The sequence below is a fragment of the Liolophura sinensis genome, chromosome 5, assembly GCF_032854445.1.
Source record: "Liolophura sinensis isolate JHLJ2023 chromosome 5, CUHK_Ljap_v2, whole genome shotgun sequence".
Taxonomy (NCBI): domain Eukaryota; kingdom Metazoa; phylum Mollusca; class Polyplacophora; order Chitonida; family Chitonidae; genus Liolophura; species Liolophura sinensis.
Window position 1 is genome coordinate 14,094,774 of NC_088299.1, and position 18,838 is coordinate 14,113,611.

Sequence of the window (18,838 nt, forward strand, 5' to 3'; positions counted from 1 at the left end):
AAAAAAAAAAACGCTTTCCCAAAGTTTCGAATTCTGTGCGGCCTTGTTAGATCAAAATGGAATTTGTCAATCATTGCGCGAAAAGGTATTACAAATGAATTGACGAAATGTGGCACAACCCCTTTTTTATGCAGTGGTAAAAAGTACATGTACATGATACGTGGTATTTGTTCAGAGCAAAATGTTAGTTTGCCAAGCTATAATCTTTTATGTTAAGTCAGCGTTATATACGAACATAAACGGACCAGATAGGTACATTAGCCAAATCAGCGTGAATATCTTTCTTAAGAAAGTGTAGTTTTTCTTTTTAGTTTATTTTCGCAGAAATAGTTTTTCTGCTAAAGACTGCAGACTTTTGCCATGGGCTGCGACTTATTATCGCTAAGTAAAATACAACAATGCCTTACTCTGACTGAAAAACATTTTATGCTTATCCAGAATCTTTGTAATTGTAAATATGTATATATGACAAGGATCAAATTTTGTAACTTTTACAAATTGTAAATCAGTATTCTCTGTGAAAGTATAGCTTTTATATGCATGTGAGCCATATCTAGTATTTCCAGTTCAAATTGAGATTGGCAGGTCTGTGGTTGTATCACAATATCAGTTATTCTAGTAATCAAGCGTATATTCCCTGAGGGTATCATCCACTTATCCCCTGCCCTTACAACCTTTCCTCCACCCTCTGGCATTATTCCCTGACCTCATCCCCTGCCCTTACAACCTTTCCTCCACCCTCTGGTATTATTCCCTGACCTCATACCCTGCCCTTACAACCTTTCCTCCACCCTCTGGTATTATTCCCTGACCTCATCCCCTGCCCTTACAACCTTTCCTCCACCCTCTGGTATTATTCCCTGACCTCATCCCCTGCTCATAAATCCTTTCCTCCACCCTCTGGTATTATCTCCACACCTCATCCCCTGACGTGTACCTCGCAGCCTGGTAGTATCCGTTGAGCTCATCCTCGGCGTATCCCCGCCGTCTTGTATTAGCCCCTGACCTCTTCCCCTGGTGTATCCCCTGTCATCTGGTAGTATCCCTTGACGGCACCCTCCGGAGTACGGCCTCCGTCTGGTAGTATTCCCTGATCTTATCCCCAGGACCCGTACCTTCGCATTTATCCTCTGGTCGTATCCCCCTCCCTTGGGTAGTATGTAATCACTTTATACCCCACACTCAGGTATCATCTGATGATAGAAGAATACACACTGGGCTGTTAAGAAAATGGCAACACATTAGTATTCGCTATGTTTATGTACAGTTCGGCGTCAGAATATAAAGAAAGAATTGCATGAAGTTTCCGAAGTGTTCTGATTTTTTTTACTTTATTATAGCGATTGTGTGATTTCTTTGTTACAGTATTTATACACTTCTATCCTGCGTCACGTCACATCTAAGACCTAGAAATCGGACTTTAATAGATAGTCTGAGCACTAGTCTGCCTGGTATGAGTGCGACCATCATGTGGGCTGTCAATCGGAAACATTACTCGGTTATGGCGCATGACCAAGACAGGCATAACGCCATCATTATATTGTCTAAGGGAAGATAACTCAGTGATACAACCCTTTACTGCGTGATATACCCCCACCGAATTATACCGCTGGGTTTTCGTCCCCTAGACAACATCCAGATGGCTCTATGGCTATCTTGCTCATAAGCCATAATTTAGTATTGTTTCCCATTGCTGTGTCTTAGGCATGACAGAACATCGGTAACGGGACCGGCCCGTGCAAGGAGACATTGTCATGTTTAGACTGAAATATTGTTAATAGCGATGTCACTGCTCAAGAAAAAATAACTAAAACAAATCATTGGTAGGCTCTTGGTTAACTTTCAAGTGATTTTGTTTTTGTTGATCTAATTGTTTGCCAACGCCATACTAATTTTTCACTTTCACGATAGCGATCAGTTCTTTGGTACAGTTAGTCAGGACACTGGTGTGCCCAGAATAAATTACTGACGTATTGGTAATTACTGGTTAACCCTCTCGCAGAATATTGATGGATGACAAGTGGTCTTCAACGAACGTTAGACAGTGCAAACAGCCACACGAGCGTAGTCGACCACTTACTTTCACGAAGACACCGCGGACGACTCCTACACTGATCCCTGTCCAAGAACTGAATCCGAAAGACTCTAACAGCTGAAAGGCGAGCACCTTTACAACTCGGCCACGTCTCGCTCCCACTTTTTTAAAAGTACGGCGTATACAGTATAACTTCCAATGAAGGATGAACCACTCTTCTTACATCTACGTATATGGCTCATTACCGTTCATTATCAAAAAAACCTTGTATGTATATTTTATTCTGACCGCTCTCCTTCAACGCACCTGTCATTATACACATCACACTATATCATATCACCAGATATTGAAAGTGTTATCAGCTTATACAGTTGTGGACATTGACCTGATTTCTCTCTTGACCAAGATACGCAGTCAGTAACAGTACAGGTTGCAGGCGTGCAGATATAAAACTGGGATATACATTTACCCTGCTCTGCTCTAGTTTTATGCTCTTCTGTTGAACATCTCAACATGGATTACCGAATTCTGTTCCTGACGGTTTTAACTATTTACTGTGTGGATGGGTGAGTTGGTTTGACATGCGCAGAGAGTGTAACAACCGGTAGGACTCAATATGTACATGAATATATGAATTAAATAGATCTGGAAAATCTGCTGTCTAAGTAAGATATAAAGCTATGCTGTCGAGGAGCGTCAGCATATAAATGTACCAGTGCTTCACGAAGCGCAGCCTTGGCTACCATATATCGCAACTAAATTTATTATCTATTTGATAGGTGTTTAAAGCTGTGCTCCAGAATATTTTCACTAACCTCACGGCGGTCAGGTTGAGGAGTGGACGAAAACAGTTTGTCCTCACGGCCGTCAGGTTTAATTAGGAGTGGAGGAAACCGGTGTGTCCTCACGATGGTCAGGTTGAGGACAGGAGGAAACAGGTGTGTCCTCACGACGGTCAGGTTTAGGAGTGGAGGAAAGTGGAATGTCGGAGTATACGGTGTGTCAGGGGTGTCCCGTGTGTCCGGAGTGAGCCACAGAGATACCTAACAAACCTGCTTGCTTAAAGCCTCATCCGATAGAGCGAGAGCTTGATTTGAACACACGATCCTACTGGTCAAAGACCTGGTAGTCCGAATGTAAAGAAAGCATCACAATTATTAAAACTAGTCCTTTTCGAAATATGTGGTCAGCTCACTTGATTTGTAGCACAATGCCCTAACCCTTTTATTCACTTGGAGAGAGACAGCTTTGCTCAAATGAGGGTAAAAATAGGCATATATAGTTTAGAGGTATGTAGGTAGTATATAGAGGTATGTAGGTAGTGCTATTAGGCAGTATTTTAAAACTGATAAACAATCTGCTCTCTCTACAACGACATTAATTACACAAAATATTCGATTTCTTTCACAGTGGAAAAAATGCCACATTTGCGGCTTTGCGTCAGGAGGTTTTTGGGCGGTGGTTTTCTTCGGGCATTCCGATTTGCCCCTCCCATAAAGCCGACCGCCGTCAAATAATAGAAAAAAGTCCCTAATAAACGATGTTAAACACCAATCAAATAAATAAAATATAAAAATTTGGTAACATTTATGGGTGCAAGAAACCACAGTGCCCCGACTTTTCCCAGTTATAAGTGAAAAATGTCTTGACTTAAACCCACAGTCGAAAAAGCGTGAGGCAATGCAGCTCATTAGGTATAAATATACATCTTTAGACAAGACCAAGAGAAGAGAATTTATTGCGCAACACAAAAGTAGGTTGCTGTATCCCCCTGCGACCTAGTGATTAGCGTGCTAGCGTGGCACAATGAGCCAGTAACCTCTCACCAATGCGATCACTGTGAACCAGAGCCCAGCTCATGTTAACTTCCTCTCTGGCATCCGAGCCTGGTTTCCTATACTTCATATATGTGAAATATTCTTGGGTAAGGAGTAAAACTTCAATCAAATAAATAAATAAATAAACAGATAAATAAATAAGTAAATAAATAAATAAATAAATCTAGAGTTTATTCTGAAACACAATATTTCCATTTGTCGAAGTGTCGTAAAATAAAATCTATTTCTTTGCTGCGTCATCTCTAGGAGACGTCAGTGCCCTCAATGTTGAATGAAAATCGTTACCTTATAAACCCCAACAACAAACAGAACTCAATACCACGCAGCAGCACCGACTGTGTGATAACTGGTACATGACCACATAAAAGCGTGCGAATCAATGTGTGTTTATGTTTCAGCCGTGGGTTTTTCTCTTCATAACAGTGTATAAAAGATTTCACTAAGCGTTTTAAGCAAAATGAGTCATATCTCATTACGATATCAGTACCATTTTGATTATTCAACACACCATGAAGCACGTGCAAACCACGCGAGTAAACACAATGCTATAAGCATGCCCATGACTTTGAGGCAATACGCATATTTTACTTTTACTCTAGAAGGCGGGTGAATCAAATCATAAGCCCTTTAAAGCAGTTTGAGTTTTAATGAAAACTACAGGGATGAAATCTGTCTTTTTTGTAAAACAGGCTTGTCGAATATTCTACAGAAGACACAGCCGCACGTGGCCTGTTCAGGTAAGAGAACTCTTTTGTACATCCAATTTATGGCCGAGTGGCTAGCATGCTAGTGTTCCGGCATAGCTAGAGAGCCTAGACAGACCAAGGTGGTCGCTATGAGTTCAAGTCCAGTTCTTGCTGGCTTCCACTCCGGTCGTATGTGGGAACGTCTGTCAGCAATCTACGGATGGTCGTGGGTTTCCGTTTTCTTCGCACCATACTGCTGGCCGCCAATCCACAGGTGAAATATCTTTAAAATCCGCATAAAGCACCAATCAAATAAAATAAATAAATACTTTCTTTTTACTCAATGCAGACGTCTAATCATCGAATTTGCGGCATGAATTTCTCGGCTGTTTTTAAACCACCTTTAAATATACAAAAATAGACAGTTTAAAAAAAAAAAAGATTTATTGATACAATTGATTGATTTCTATATTTAATTGGTTTTTACCGACATGTTCGAGAATTTTCCATTCAAATGGAAAGGGACATGCCCATGATGAAGGTAAACGGAGTGCCCGGATTAATCGACCAACTTTCACCAGGAACCTGGCAAACCTCCTAACGCTATCAAAACAGCGAGAAATGGATTCGAAGTTGTTCTTGTTTCAGGGGATGACGTGGTTCTTGTATTTAATTATGGGGTGCATTTGAACTGGGCTAGATTCTTAGCACACATAGGTCATTTTTTGTTTGTGTTTTTGCACAGAATTTGGCAGATCGAAAATGGTAAGGCATACCGCACGGCATATGAGACAGAAGGAAAGTTCCGTAAATTCAAGGCGAACCTTGAGATCATCAATGCGCTCAACAGAATGCACAGGTTTGATTCTTGTATTTTTTTATGTTGCTTCTTAATTTAATTTTTTAAAAAATTGTGTTGTGATGAAGGCCCAGTTAACCATAATACTTGATTCTTCCGCAGTCCATGGTATCTTGAAAAGATATTAGTTGGTGATAAAATTTCTCACCACTAGAAAAAAGCCAATACATCGTTAAATATCTGTTTATTGAACGAGCAAAGGTAAACAAATGACCAATTGATAATTGTAATGAATTATACTTTATTTTAGTGGAGAAACTGAGTTCGCCCTGAATCAGTTTGCTGATCTGAGCACCACAGAATTCCGAACGATGATTCTAATGCCGAAAAAAACACCACCAAAGTTTAAATCTCATAGGTAATATACGTATGAAGCCTTTCCATGGAATTGTACCTTTTTATGATAAATACTATATTTTGTAACAAGATAGCGGTATCGTCTTGTGTGTGATACTTACAGTAGTGTCACTTCACCTCATTGGATCACTGAAGCTCCTCTTGGAATTGAAGATTTTGTCAATCTGTCAGATAATGGGAAGCTTTTCAAATTCAGTTAACAAAATGTCAGTGGCTCTCGCTTGGCTATTAGGTTGGTCTTACATAAATTTCGTTGTAGATCAGTTGCCTGCCACCAGTATTAAATAAATTTGTACGTCACTTGTGGAAAATGTGTAACAGCTATATTCATTAAAGGTCAGTGATTTACTCTGGTCATTGTAGGTTTCTCCGCTCAGGAACTTCACCGCCGCTTTTAAATTTTTTTGACCGTCACACTTCGATCGATGCACGTCGTTTGATCGGAGGTGCCAACTTATCAGTGCATTAACATATTATCACCCCACGTTTTTTCGACACTGACTCTCTCAGTGAGTTGTTCAAAACAAAGTGATTGCTATCTTATATCTTGAAGCCTTGGACACACAGAGCTTGTGAGATATTCATTTCATGATCCCTTTCTACTCTTACCTTTTGAGGTATGTTGAGGAGCACGTCACTGACCCCCTTCCGGAAGCTTTCGACTGGAGACAAGAAAAGAAAGTCATCACTTCTGTGAAGAATCAAGGTACATGTTAAACAACAATGAAATTAAACAATCAATAAAAAGATGATGCAGGATTGGACTGCAAACGACTACTTCATAGATTTCTCAACGCTATGAAGTGCAGTGATAATAATAGGTAGATGTGTAAAGGAGAGTACTGTAACTAAGGGAGATAGTCTCTCTCTCTTTTTTTTCTTCTTGTCGAGTGAACTCTTTATTTTGTGGCTGCTGGTTTCCTCCATACTCACTATACATGTGTCTTAGATGACGGCAGTCGGGATCTTGACCGGATCAGAAATAGTTCACCAGTATTTATTGTACTTTATACGCTGGGAAGTTTTTATCACTGCTTGAGTGAGCAAAAGTACTTTGCTCTTAACCACTGCTCCAACAGGGTTACAGTTTTCATTCCTGGGATGTAGTCGGGATTCTTGGTGTAAACTGTGTACATACATGCTTGTCAATCAGGGGCAGATTCCATGCATAAATTAATGCTTTGTGTCCATTGTAGGAAGCGCCGGGACATGCTGGGCGTTCAGGTACGATGTAGTGAAAAAAATAAATAAAAAGATAAATAGTGTCAGCGACCACTGAAACCCATTGAAAACTACAGGAGAAACATCTTTGCCCCTTAGTGTTAGATTTTACCGAGTGAATTCCCGAAAGTCCAATGCTTGGACCCTGTAGTGAGCTTTATACAATATATCGATAATGTTACAGATGCCTGTGGCGTGAAACCAAGAATTTGTGGTACATTACTTTTCCTTTTTGGCATTAATTCTTGTGAAATTTATCCATTTAATGTATACTCATCGAAATAAAGGAAGCAAAAATAGCTGATAGGATATTTTGAGTGGCAAAAGTGAAATAAAATCTAAAACAAAAAAAAAAAACAGGTAAAAGTAGTTCTGGATATATATGATTATTGGGGTCTTCCGATAGATTCTTCTTCATTTGATAATTTGGAGACGAACTGTGAAGTATGTAGAAGACACAGATAAACTTGCCGTTGGCAATGGCCAGAAAATTAATTTCTTGATGTTCTAACATATCTGTAAAAATCAAAAAAGACAGAGAAAAAAAGGAATAAAAATGCAACCAGCGTGACTGTTTAGGATGTACAGATTTATGATTTATAAACTGCATGTACGTATGCTAACATCAGAGGGCTCTTCCTTTCGCTGTCTTACCCATGTCTTTATATACTTCTTTATTCCAGTACGGTAGGAAACATTGAAGGTCAGTGGGCAATGATGGGCAAACCACTCACTAGCTTCTCCGTGGAGCAAATTGTCGAATGTGATGGCTTCCAGGATACCAAAAAGTGAGTTCCTGATACCTACATTAAAATTAGTTATAAGGGATTTGGTAAAAAAGTGAGGTGTATAATTTACTACTGTTTAAAACTCTAACTGAGGTAAACTGATAAGAGGTTGTATTTCACCGGTTTCCCAATGAATGTATGACAATTTCCCAATAATCACACTGTCGTAATTTATCAGCTCGTGATGATATTTCTCGTAAATACGATTGCATAGATGTAAGATTTTAGAATGCACTTCAACTGTTCACGATAACTTCAACTATTCACGATAACTCCCACTGTGTAATGATAACATATGAGCACTCCAACACGGTTCAGACGTTTAGAATTACATCCACGTGAATCTGGTTGGTGCCCTTTTAAAGCCTCTCAGTATCCGTACCCCGCCAAAAGTCTGTTAATTTTACCAGAATGTCTGTTGTCGGAGTGATGCTAAAATGTGTTCTGTTTTTGCAAAGGCAAAAGGTCAAAGGGACGAGACTCTCACGAGACGACTCAAAGGGATAAAACCTCACACTTCTGTACTTTTGCCTTCCAATTTGCCAAGCACACAGCGATTTATAAGCGGCAGGCGAAAGTACGAAAGAGCGAGGTTTGGTAGAACCTCTTTCTAGGGTTGTTTCGCTCTTTCATATGTCTTTATGTGGATGAAAACTCGAAAAAACAAACGGACGAAAGAAAAGCACGAAAGGGCGAAGCGAAAGTACAAAAGGAAAAGGAGACAAGACCTCGTTGCTTTTGCTTCGCTCTTTTGTACTTTTGTTTCGTCCTTTCGTTCTTCTGCTTTCACAGTTTTGCCTCGCACTTTTGCCTGGTTCTTTCGATCTTTCCTCCTGTCGCATTTTTTCCTGGTCTAAATAGTCAACAGATATTACGAAAGCACGCATGGCCGCTATCAGCCTCCACAGTTTTATGTTCTTAGGAATATATTTATAGTTTACTGTTTCTGACTGTGGTTGTGAGTGACACAGTGGCAGTGTCACGGCGATGGTATATATTATAGCATATTTCTGTAGGTCTCGAGAAACAAATGGCCAACTGCAAATGTGCTCAACCTTATGCCATTTAAAATAGCCAGCAATATGGTCACTGGTTCTTAAATGGCGAGCTTAATGGAGTTCGGAAATCACTTCGCCTACTTGGTTTACTTAGCTACAAATTAGTAAAGATCACTGAACAGATATTAAGTGCCTGTTCCAAAGAGGAAGTCAAGCCGCAGCTACGGCGGAAATTGAAACATCGGTCTGGTGGCAAAGCACAAACGAGGCATACCTGTATGAAATCACCTCCGATCCTTGACGATCGCTGGTTATAGGCATGTTAGCACCAGAAGGATGCGAAAAATAAGGTCAGTATTTTCCTGTGCTGATACCAGAGGGGATAAACACGTAGTTAGTGTAAAGAATAAGTCATTTTGTGGCAAAGCACGGCAGTTGGTGCTTTTAGTACAACGTAGAATTAGTGTCCGAATGAACTTTCACGACAAAATTTCTGAACATGTAGGCAAAGTACATATAATATGATCAGACGTTTAACATAGAGGGAAAACCCAGAGCAGCTACGACAGCTGGCAAATGGTTACACGTAACCGTTGAAATACGGCCTCTTGTCAATTTACCTCACTTAGGGTTTTATTCTAACTATTTATGTAAGTGTACAAATAGTAGCAAATTGCACTCCCCCGTAGAAAAATGGCTTGAGCAGAATTAGGTAAAAAATGGAATGATGTTAATTGCTATTTATTAGACGTTACTGGTCCAGAATACCTCAAAATGATGTGTTGTCATCACATTTATCATGCACTACGATTAAAATAATGCAAAGGGACCAGGCCTAGGGGAGTTTTAGTCCACCAGTAGAATTCTGGTATAAGTCTGTGGTCTACAAAGAAGTAACAGGAGAAAAATGTTAAATGGAAAAGCATATAGAGGAACTGCGCGATCTAATGGGAAAGCCTATATATTGATCCGGTCACTTTGCTAGTAATGGGAGAGCTATCTATTCAATTGCCTGTGCGGTCCGGACCTGACCAGTCATGATTACGCCATGTAAATGTTTCATTATTGAGTGTTTGTTATATAATATACAACAGCATGCAGAATAAAACCAGTTGGCAAATCGTCACACGTAACAGGTGAAACTTCAGTTACTTATTCTAACTGTTGATGTCATTGCTTAAAATATAGTAACTTATACGCCTCAACCCTCCCCCCCCCCCCAGCCCCCTCTCCCCCACCCCCCGCTTCTCAGCACCTTGGATTAGGCTGTTTAGGTAACCCTTGGTGACCATGTAATATGCTGTGACGTAACTTTTGGTACCTTTTTGATGAATCAAGTTCACCTTAAAGGATTATTGTCCAGATTTAGCTACTGGCCCTAATTATAAAGATTATAACCTGTTTAAACAGTATCTTACGAAGAGGGCTTCTGGGAAGCGTAAGAATGACTTTAACTCTACCAAAAACAATAGATTAATTGTCCTAGCCGATCTACAGCAGGCCGCCTGGTACTGCCCAGCGGGTGATGTCATAGATGGCCCACGCAAGATCAGGTGGCCTAAATGACCTGGGGATTCGTATCAACACGATCTCATTTTCGACATGGATTCTAGCTACTCAGAAGCAAATATACTACCATATCAGCTTTCAGCTGTAAAATGGCGAGGGCAGATACGGCTGCTTGCGGCGGGTACAAAATCCTTCATGTTTGTGCTGTAATCCACACCTTTCTTAGAGCCAAATCGTCTGGAAACTTGAAAAAAAATAACTGCAGGGTTCTTCAATGACCCGTTTTTACAAACGTAGGCAGAACAGCGAACCATTTCGTGAAGAAATTCGATATGCTTGTTGTCACTCTTGTAGCTTTTTTAACACTGAACTAAATTGGTAAGCTCTGACAGCTGGTCAAGGTTGGACTTGTATGACGTAAATTCGCAGACTGAGTCCGAGTGTTGGTGGAAAAAGTGCATAATACCATACCCATCATCTAATGATTTTAAGTGCCATATTACTCAGACTAATGTACCCTTTTGCAATATTTTTTTTACATTCATTTTAATAATATATACAGGGGTAGTCAATTATGAATAAATAATAAATCTGGACACTAATCCTTTAAACACTGTTTCTGCTTTGGCATAAACATATCAATACCGCTGCTCAAGAATTTTTTACGTGCCATTTTTTTTACCGTACTAACCGGAATAAACACCCGTCTTATGACAAATTACTGACGAACTTTACCATGTGTGGCGTACAGACTTGTCTGATAACATGGGAGAATGCGGAATTTAGAAATTCTCTGTCCAATTTAGGAAAATGTAAACCTTGTGTGTCCGAGGGACTGGAAGACCACTATCTAACAGAGCTGCCACGACCCACTACCCACGTAGATTCGAGGTAGAGACGTAACAATCCTTGTTTAGATGATTCTGACTGATATCTTGTATATTTCTGCTAGTAACAAGGCAGACTGTGGCGTGTTTGGAGGGTGGCCCTATCTGGCGTACGAATATGTGAAGAAAACGGTATGTAACTGCTACCAAGGACTAAATTACGCCAAATACATGTAGGCTTTTGTCCGCTACACACGGATGCACACTTGTCAACTTATAGGCTTTTTGTGCTGTTGTTCACTATATACTATACTTGTCAGATTATATATATACACCTTTGCTTTTCTTCAACATTATCAATCCATCTGGACAATCAATACATCGGGGCAATCCAAGAACAATTCCTTCTGCCGTTCACTCGGTTTATAGGCTAAACTGGGTAATTACCCTTTCAACTCACAAACATATAAACAACACACTTTACAAGTGTTCATAAATAAATGTGACTGAACAGTACAGATTGGAGGCCTGTATTTCGATACACGGCTAGTGAGAAACCAGATGTATGGTTGCTTCCTTCAGGGGCTGTTTTACGAAGCATTCCTAAAATTGTTCCTGGCGAATTTCCATGACAACATATAGCAAAGAGATACGTCGCCATGGCAAACACGCTTGGTGTTGTGTTTCGACAGCTTTGTAAAACGAGTGCCAGCTTCTTTCCAGTTTTCCTCGCTCACAAAACATGATCTAGGTTGTGGAAAGTCATTTGTCTTGATGGTCTTGATTGTCTTGATTGCCTTGATAGTCTTGATGGTCTTGACGGTCTTGGATAAATGGACAAATAAATTCACCAACTTACAGCTGTAACCCCGTAAATTAACGAACTAAGTTATCAATAGGGCATCAGTGTAACAGATATGTCTATCAATCCATCCATCAATCATTCGTTCCATTCACTTAGTATGCAGGCATGTCAGCAGCTATCTTGCAACGGTATGGATGAAATATTGCCGACGTTTTGTCATAATGATTCATTTATTCATTCAGTAAAGTTAACTTTTAAATCTGAACCAATGAATAACCTAAGCAACCAATCAACCAATGAATTAATCAGCATTTTTCGTCAGGGTGGACTTGAAACCGAGGAGGACTACCCATATTGCTCCGGTGGAGGTGGGGCTAAGGGGACCTGTTACATCTGCCCGGCCCCTGGCTACAATAAGACTCTGTGTGGGCCCCCGGTCACGTGGTGCCTGAAGAACGAGAGCTGTGAGGCGAAGGTGGACCGGTCCAAGTTTGTGGCGGGTCTTCAGGTGGTTGACTGGAAGGCCATCAGCCAGGTGTGCATCATTCTGTTCTTTCATGAACCGTGCGAAAAAAGCGTCAGAAGTTTATTTCACGCCTCGTTCACCTCTTTTGGTAAGATGATATTGCGCAGTGAAGCTTTATAATCAAGCTTTATTTTGAAACTTTCTCCATTGTAAGCGCACTTTTTATTGAAATGAACATTTTTATCAACGTGAAAGGTAAATTAAAAGAGAAAAAAAAACAAAAAGAAAAAAACAAAAAACAAAATAAACGAGACGCGAAAGTGTCAAATGGCAATTTAATTAGGTGCAGTTACCTGAAGATGGAATAGAGCTAATGTTGTAATTAGTATCGTATATAATAACGTGAAATAGAAGCTTTGTTTATCTGTTCTGGAAATCTTTTATATAAATAATAAATTTTATGGTGCAGTTATATGAGTTGATAACTTTAATCAATGTATGAATGAATGATTAGGTTTTCACGCCAGATCGGCAATATTTCAGCCATATCCTGGCGAGAATATGTAAAAAAAGAGGGAAGTGAATGGCTTCGATCTGATGAAAACATTGATAGCTAAAATGAGATCAAAAGAACGTCGCATTGGCCAAATTATACCCGAAGGTCCAATTTATACAGCAACATTTCCAGAGGTACATCATTTAATACAGCGTTTCTTCATTGAACCATACTGTCACCTTGCTGCCTTTGGCCTGCATGGCCTCATATTAAGACCTGCCTTTACAACGCTGTAAGTTATGTAGTATCCAAATATGTTACATTTACCATTATGTTACATTATCCATTGAAACCTTATATAATCTCGCGTAAGTCACCAAAATAATAAAACGCAGTTTGTCCCCTGTTTATATTGTCATCGGTTCCAACTAACCAGAATCTCTGGATCGCGTAGTTAATGTACCTGTGGCCATTATCCACCTGATCTCTTTATCGCTGTTTATTTTTCCAGATCTGTGTGAACTCCCTTTGGGTCCATGTTAGTGTGTATCCTCATTACCGTTTACTTTTCTCTATTCTATGTAATTTCGTTTTCTCACTTTAAGCTTTTTTATAGATATCGGGTACCACCCTTTCTGTATCTGTGTGTTTCCACACTATCGAGTGCTCCTCTTGATTTTGGATGATTCCGTTTCTAAATCTGTTTGTTTCCTCACTTTACCATTTTGTTTCTGGATATGATCCAAACCCACTTCCATATCTGAGTCTTTCCTCTCTTCACTGTTTTCTATATTTTAGGTAAACCCTCTTATATATTTGTGACAGATTCTTTAAACCACGAAAAACTACAGCCTTGATTCTGTTTTATCTACACAAATGTATTAAATATCTTGAAACATCTTTATGCATGTTCTCTTGTAGAATGAGACTGTGATTGCGGATCAACTGATGAAAATTGGTCCCCTGTCCGTTGCTCTGGACGCCACTCTCTTACAGTTCTATCACCGAGGAGTGTTTAATCCGCCATTCTGTGACCCAAAATCACTTGACCATGGTGAGAGCTTTACATTTTACTTTTCTAAGCGTCACTTTATTCTCCGAACCCTTGAAAATGTTTTGCCGTGAGAAACAACCCTGTTGGAGAACGGAGTTGTTGTTGTTGGACATGGTATTTTTCTTGTGAGTTGCGTTTTAGAAATGCGCACGTGCCGCAGCTTGTGACCGCTTTCTAAAGTTCTTCCGATAGCTTTTCTTTTAGAATTTTGCCGTGCCATTAATGATCTGAAATGTCTATTCCGAGGAACAAAATTAGCATACAACTGTCCAAAGCAATATCTCGTCTAATCACACACATCGGAAACAGATGTTTTCTGCACAAACTGAATGTCGGAAAATGTGTAAAGCATATTTCTGTCTTACGTCACGGAGCATAGCCTTTTACTGGGGATTCGCGTTAGGGAAAGACTGACTTTCACCTCCCAACACCGGAAGAGTCATTGAAGAAAGAGCTCCAATGACCAAACATTGTGGTAGACCGCGAGAAATCTAAGCACAACGACTGAACTAAGGATAATCTCTCCTAAAGTCTGACAAGTGTACATAGTGTCTTAACTGTGTATTAAATCAAACAAACAATATTTATATTACAATTTGATGCTGTAAATTTACAGTCTCTCGTTATGAAAACCCATTCGAAACAATTATGTGTGTAATTGAGGGAAAGTATACCGATTCTCTAAACATGAAATTTATTCTGGTTATAAATTCAGATTAACTTCTTCCTGATCACGTACTGAATTAAGGAAACCCTCGTGGGACATGTGAAAGAAGCCAAAATCAATATAGAATGAACTAACCCTTTTTGTTCTGGTAGAGAGCATTCATGGACAATGGATAGAAATTGTGGCAAAGTCGTGTTCTGTATATTAGATCACGCCCAAGCGTTCATTCTGTTAGATCCCTTTATTTCGTAATGCATTTATATCTATTTTGTGTTTATGTTTTATACAATTCTCAGGATAATTATTACATCTTCAAGTAATAGCGGAAATTCCATCATGTTTTATTCCTCTCGAAACGTGTTAGCATTGTGCTCGAAATGTTTTAGGTCTGTGCCCGAAATGTCTTAGCGTTGTGATCGAAATGCTTTAGCGTTGTGCTCGAAATGTTTTAGCATTCTGCTTGAAATGCGTTAGCGTTGTGCTGGAAACGTGTTAGCGTTGTGCTGGAAACGTGCTAGCCTTGTGCTGGAGACGTGTTAGCGTTGTGCTCGAAACGTGTTAGCGTTGTGAGCTAAATATGCTAGCGTTGTGATGGAAATGTTTTAGCGTTGTGCTTGAAATGTCTTAGTGTTGAAATCGAAATGTTTTAGCGTTGTGCTGGAAATGTGTTAGCCTTGTGATTGAAATGTGTTAGCGCTGTGCTCGAAACATATTAGCGTTGTGCTCGAAACGTGTTAGCGTTGTGCTGGAAATTTGTTAACATTGGGCTTGAAACGTGTTAGCGTTGTGCTCGAAATGTCTTAGCGGCCTGCTCGAAATATCTTAGATTTGTGCTCGAAATGCCACCCTTAAATCGATTGCACCTAGTATAACAGCATTTTGCTGTTAAAAGCTAAATAATAACTACTGTTGCGTTTCCCGTCGGTAATTTGGAAAAGAATTTTGCACAGAACACAATTATAACCTGGTCATATTCATGAATGTTGATGGTGTTTCTGACAAATTTATCCATATTTGATTTGAGTATAAATGTTTTCAAAGACTTGTGGTTTGTCACATAACGTAATAAACTTATCATAATTATGTATTGTTTCGGCACTGTGGGGATGTGAAGATAGCAGGTGGTCTGTTTGGATCTGGGGCGGGTGTTGGATTATCACACCAGAGTTAAGTCACTACACGCTTCCTTCAGTGACGTCACGAGTTGTCATACACGTGCCGAGTATTTTTAGCCATTTTATCGCAGGGAGGAAATCGGAAGAGCCGTTCCCTGTGAACTTTGCGTGGGTACCACGGGGATTTAATATTTAGATTTAGATTTAGTGATAGTTGCGTGATCACATACATATCACAACTAATTCGTCAACTCATTAACCCTGCTATGTAGAGACCTCGGTTGTTGGAAGAGCTATCTGATGAGAATGATCACGCAGCTTCTGTTACCTAGCTTTAATCAACCAAGACTACTGTAGATAAGTAACCATCCTTTTCGTGTCTAGTTAGTGTTGATTTCCGTGCAAAGTCCGATAGACACTATTTACCTCCGAATGTCTAGTTCTACCAAGCGATTTGTGTCGCCTTTTTGTCTTTCTTGCAGCTGTCCTATTGGTTGGTTTCGGGGTTGAAAAAGGACTGTTTGAAAAGAAACCCTACTGGATCATCAAGAATTCATGGGGCCCAAAATGGGGCCAGGACGGATACTTCTTCATCAAGCGTGGAGGCGGCACGTGTGGTATCAATACGCAGGTCACTACAGCTATTCTTAAGGCTTGACCAATGAAAAAACCGCTGTGACTCGATCTGCGCAACATTCAGATTGAAAGCAGATATATTTGATGTAATGTTTAACAATACATGCATCTAAAACGCTTTAAATCCAGGTGTAGTTAATTGAAAAATATGTTTTATGTATTTTTTAAAGTCATCAAGTGGCACGTTTTATGTATGATAAAAATTATTCGATACTTGTTATTTCAGTTCTGTAATTTACCCCGTGTGTTCTAGTGCGGAATTTCCCACATTTTCTAACGATGACATCTTATGGGAAAATGAAGTACACACACACAGCAGATTTTAGCGTGTGACGAAAGTCTCTTCTTATATACGGCACATATATAACAATTACCTTTATTGGCTTTCACATTTCTTGTAATATATCATTTGCTAAAGTAGGCATACCCTGCCTTTGTTGTCAGCCTTTCGAACAGACTGTTGAGAGAGAGGGCAGTATTTTCCGGTAAACCAGGCATAGACTTACTTTAAATGACTTACACCAATGGTCTCCTTATTTATTTCATTGGTGGCTACAGCGGCGTGCTCATGACTTTTTTTGCTTACATTGAGGGCAGTCAGGATCATTTGTAGAGGATAAAACCTCATGACTTCATTCCAGGCAGCGACCTTCCACAAATATAGCGTTCACTTTGAATATGTCACACTTAGGATGGTTAACCATTCTCTTGTCAAAGAAAGACTATTTACTCCCGACACTGGCATCCTCCACCCATTAAACTGACCACCTTCGGCAATCTGTGTTAGTTTTTAGTACTGTGTTAAACAGGAATTAAATAAATAAATAAGTACTTTCATTTGTTGAAAATATACTGGGATATGCAAGACTAATTTACGGCGTCACTGAACTGTAGCAGAGAAAGTAGTCTTAAATATTTTAAATACGGGAAGTAGCGTTAATTTTATATGTAGGTCAGGTTAACAGAATTCTTTTCGTTTTTACTACACATTCTCAATGAACTAAAATTTTTAGTTTTTAAATAAAAAGGTCATTATTTTGTAAAAGTCTTCCTGCAGATCGTGCATGACTCTGTTTGATAATTGCTAGTTGACTATGACATTAAGGCTGCCATGACGATTACGCCCTGAACCCCAGGCTAAAACATTGGCACCTTTTCTAGTCATCAGTCCTACACGACCACAGTACATGTATAGCCTTCGGGAAAGATCGAGGTTTCACTACAATTCCTGAGCAGTTTTTTGTGGCCATCATAATTTATTTGCTGACACTTTTATTTAATTGATTGTCCCATGATCACGAATTTTTCACATGTACGTTGGCGGTCGGTTGCATGGGTGCAGGAAAGCGAAGTGCTAGGGATAAACTTACCACCGACGTTCGCAAGTTGTCGACAAACTTCTCACATTTGACATACAGATTGCACACGTTACTGGTGGGAGACATGTGGACTTCATCGAACCTTAGAATGCACCGTATTTTCTTTTTATTTGTACGTCACAAATTTATTACAGCTTTGCTTTAGAATGTTATAGAGAGAAATCAACGATAATAGAAAATACACAATGTTGGTTTCAAGATGTCTTAGCGTCCGAAACTCACCACTGAAATCCAGGATCGCTCGATTTATTAATTTATTTATTTGATTTGTGTTTTACGCCGTACTCAAGAATATTTCAGTTATACGACGGCGGCCAACTTTATGGTGGGACGAAACCGGACAGAGCCCGGGGAAAACCCACGACCATCCGCAGGTGGCTGTCAGACCTTCCCACTTACGGCCGGGAAGGAAGCTACCATGAGCTGTACTTGAACTCACAGCGACCCCATGTTCAATTTAAACATGAAATCATTGAGCACATGGCGTGAATTCACGGGGACTCAAAATTCCCATGTTAAATGACATGGTCGCGACCTCCAAGCAGGAAATAAGGGCAACTCTATCCCATGATGCGTTCCGGATAAGTGGGAATCTTTTCTACAAGTAAGTACACAATGAGCCACGTTTAAGTCATGTAATCTGGATTCGAACACGTGACCCAGTTTAATATCGTTCACCACTGAAGCACACACCCGTGCACACAAAGTCCCACACAGATATAGTTTAATTAAAGACGCACAGCGTAAAGAGTAAAACCAGGGCGGTCACGACAGTGTGATAGCTGGCAAACGGTCACATGGTAACCGGTGAAAAACGGTCTCTTGTCAGTTTACCTCAGTTAGGCTTTTATTCTAAGTGTTCATGTAAATGCATAAATAGTAGCAATTAAACGTCATCTAACACCATGACTTAAGCAGAATTGGGTAAAAAAATGCAGTCATGTTAATTGCAATTCATGAGACTAGAAATACTAAAAAGAGAACTCAAAAACAGTTGACGAAATCATTTCAATATAAATGATTTATTTTTCATCTAGACTGCAATACAGAAATAATAAATTATCGACAATTTTAGGTGATCGCAATTCATCCGCCATTACTC

At 39.7% G+C, this 18,838-nt stretch overlaps 1 protein-coding gene across 1 annotated transcript; it reads left to right on the forward strand.

Annotated features, from left to right (window-relative positions):
- Positions 1-2,522: 2,522 nt before the first annotated feature.
- LOC135466011 (cysteine proteinase 1-like) lies at positions 2,523-16,533 on the forward strand. The gene is made up of 11 exons (XM_064743398.1): positions 2,523-2,601; positions 4,563-4,610; positions 5,305-5,418; positions 5,669-5,776; positions 6,393-6,481; positions 6,972-6,999; positions 7,680-7,784; positions 11,244-11,310; positions 12,246-12,458; positions 13,807-13,939; positions 16,204-16,533. The coding sequence occupies exons 1-11, from the start codon at positions 2,549-2,551 to the stop codon at positions 16,377-16,379; spliced, it is 1,134 nt and encodes a 377-aa protein (XP_064599468.1). The 5' UTR covers positions 2,523-2,548; the 3' UTR covers positions 16,380-16,533.
- The last annotated feature ends 2,305 nt before the right edge of the window (positions 16,534-18,838 follow it).

What these genes read in the sequence shown, in the direction of transcription:
- LOC135466011 (XM_064743398.1), top strand. Translation starts at nt 2,549, where the DNA reads ATGGATTACCGAATTCTGTTCCTGACGGTTTTAACTATTTACTGTGTG. An exon ending in CCAAAGTTTAAATCTCATAG is followed by an intron (nt 5,777 to 6,392) that starts GTAATATACGTA and finishes TTACCTTTTGAG; the next exon opens with GTATGTTGAGGAGCACGTCA. An exon ending in ACTGGAAGGCCATCAGCCAG is followed by an intron (nt 12,459 to 13,806) that starts GTGTGCATCATT and finishes GTTCTCTTGTAG; the next exon opens with AATGAGACTGTGATTGCGGA.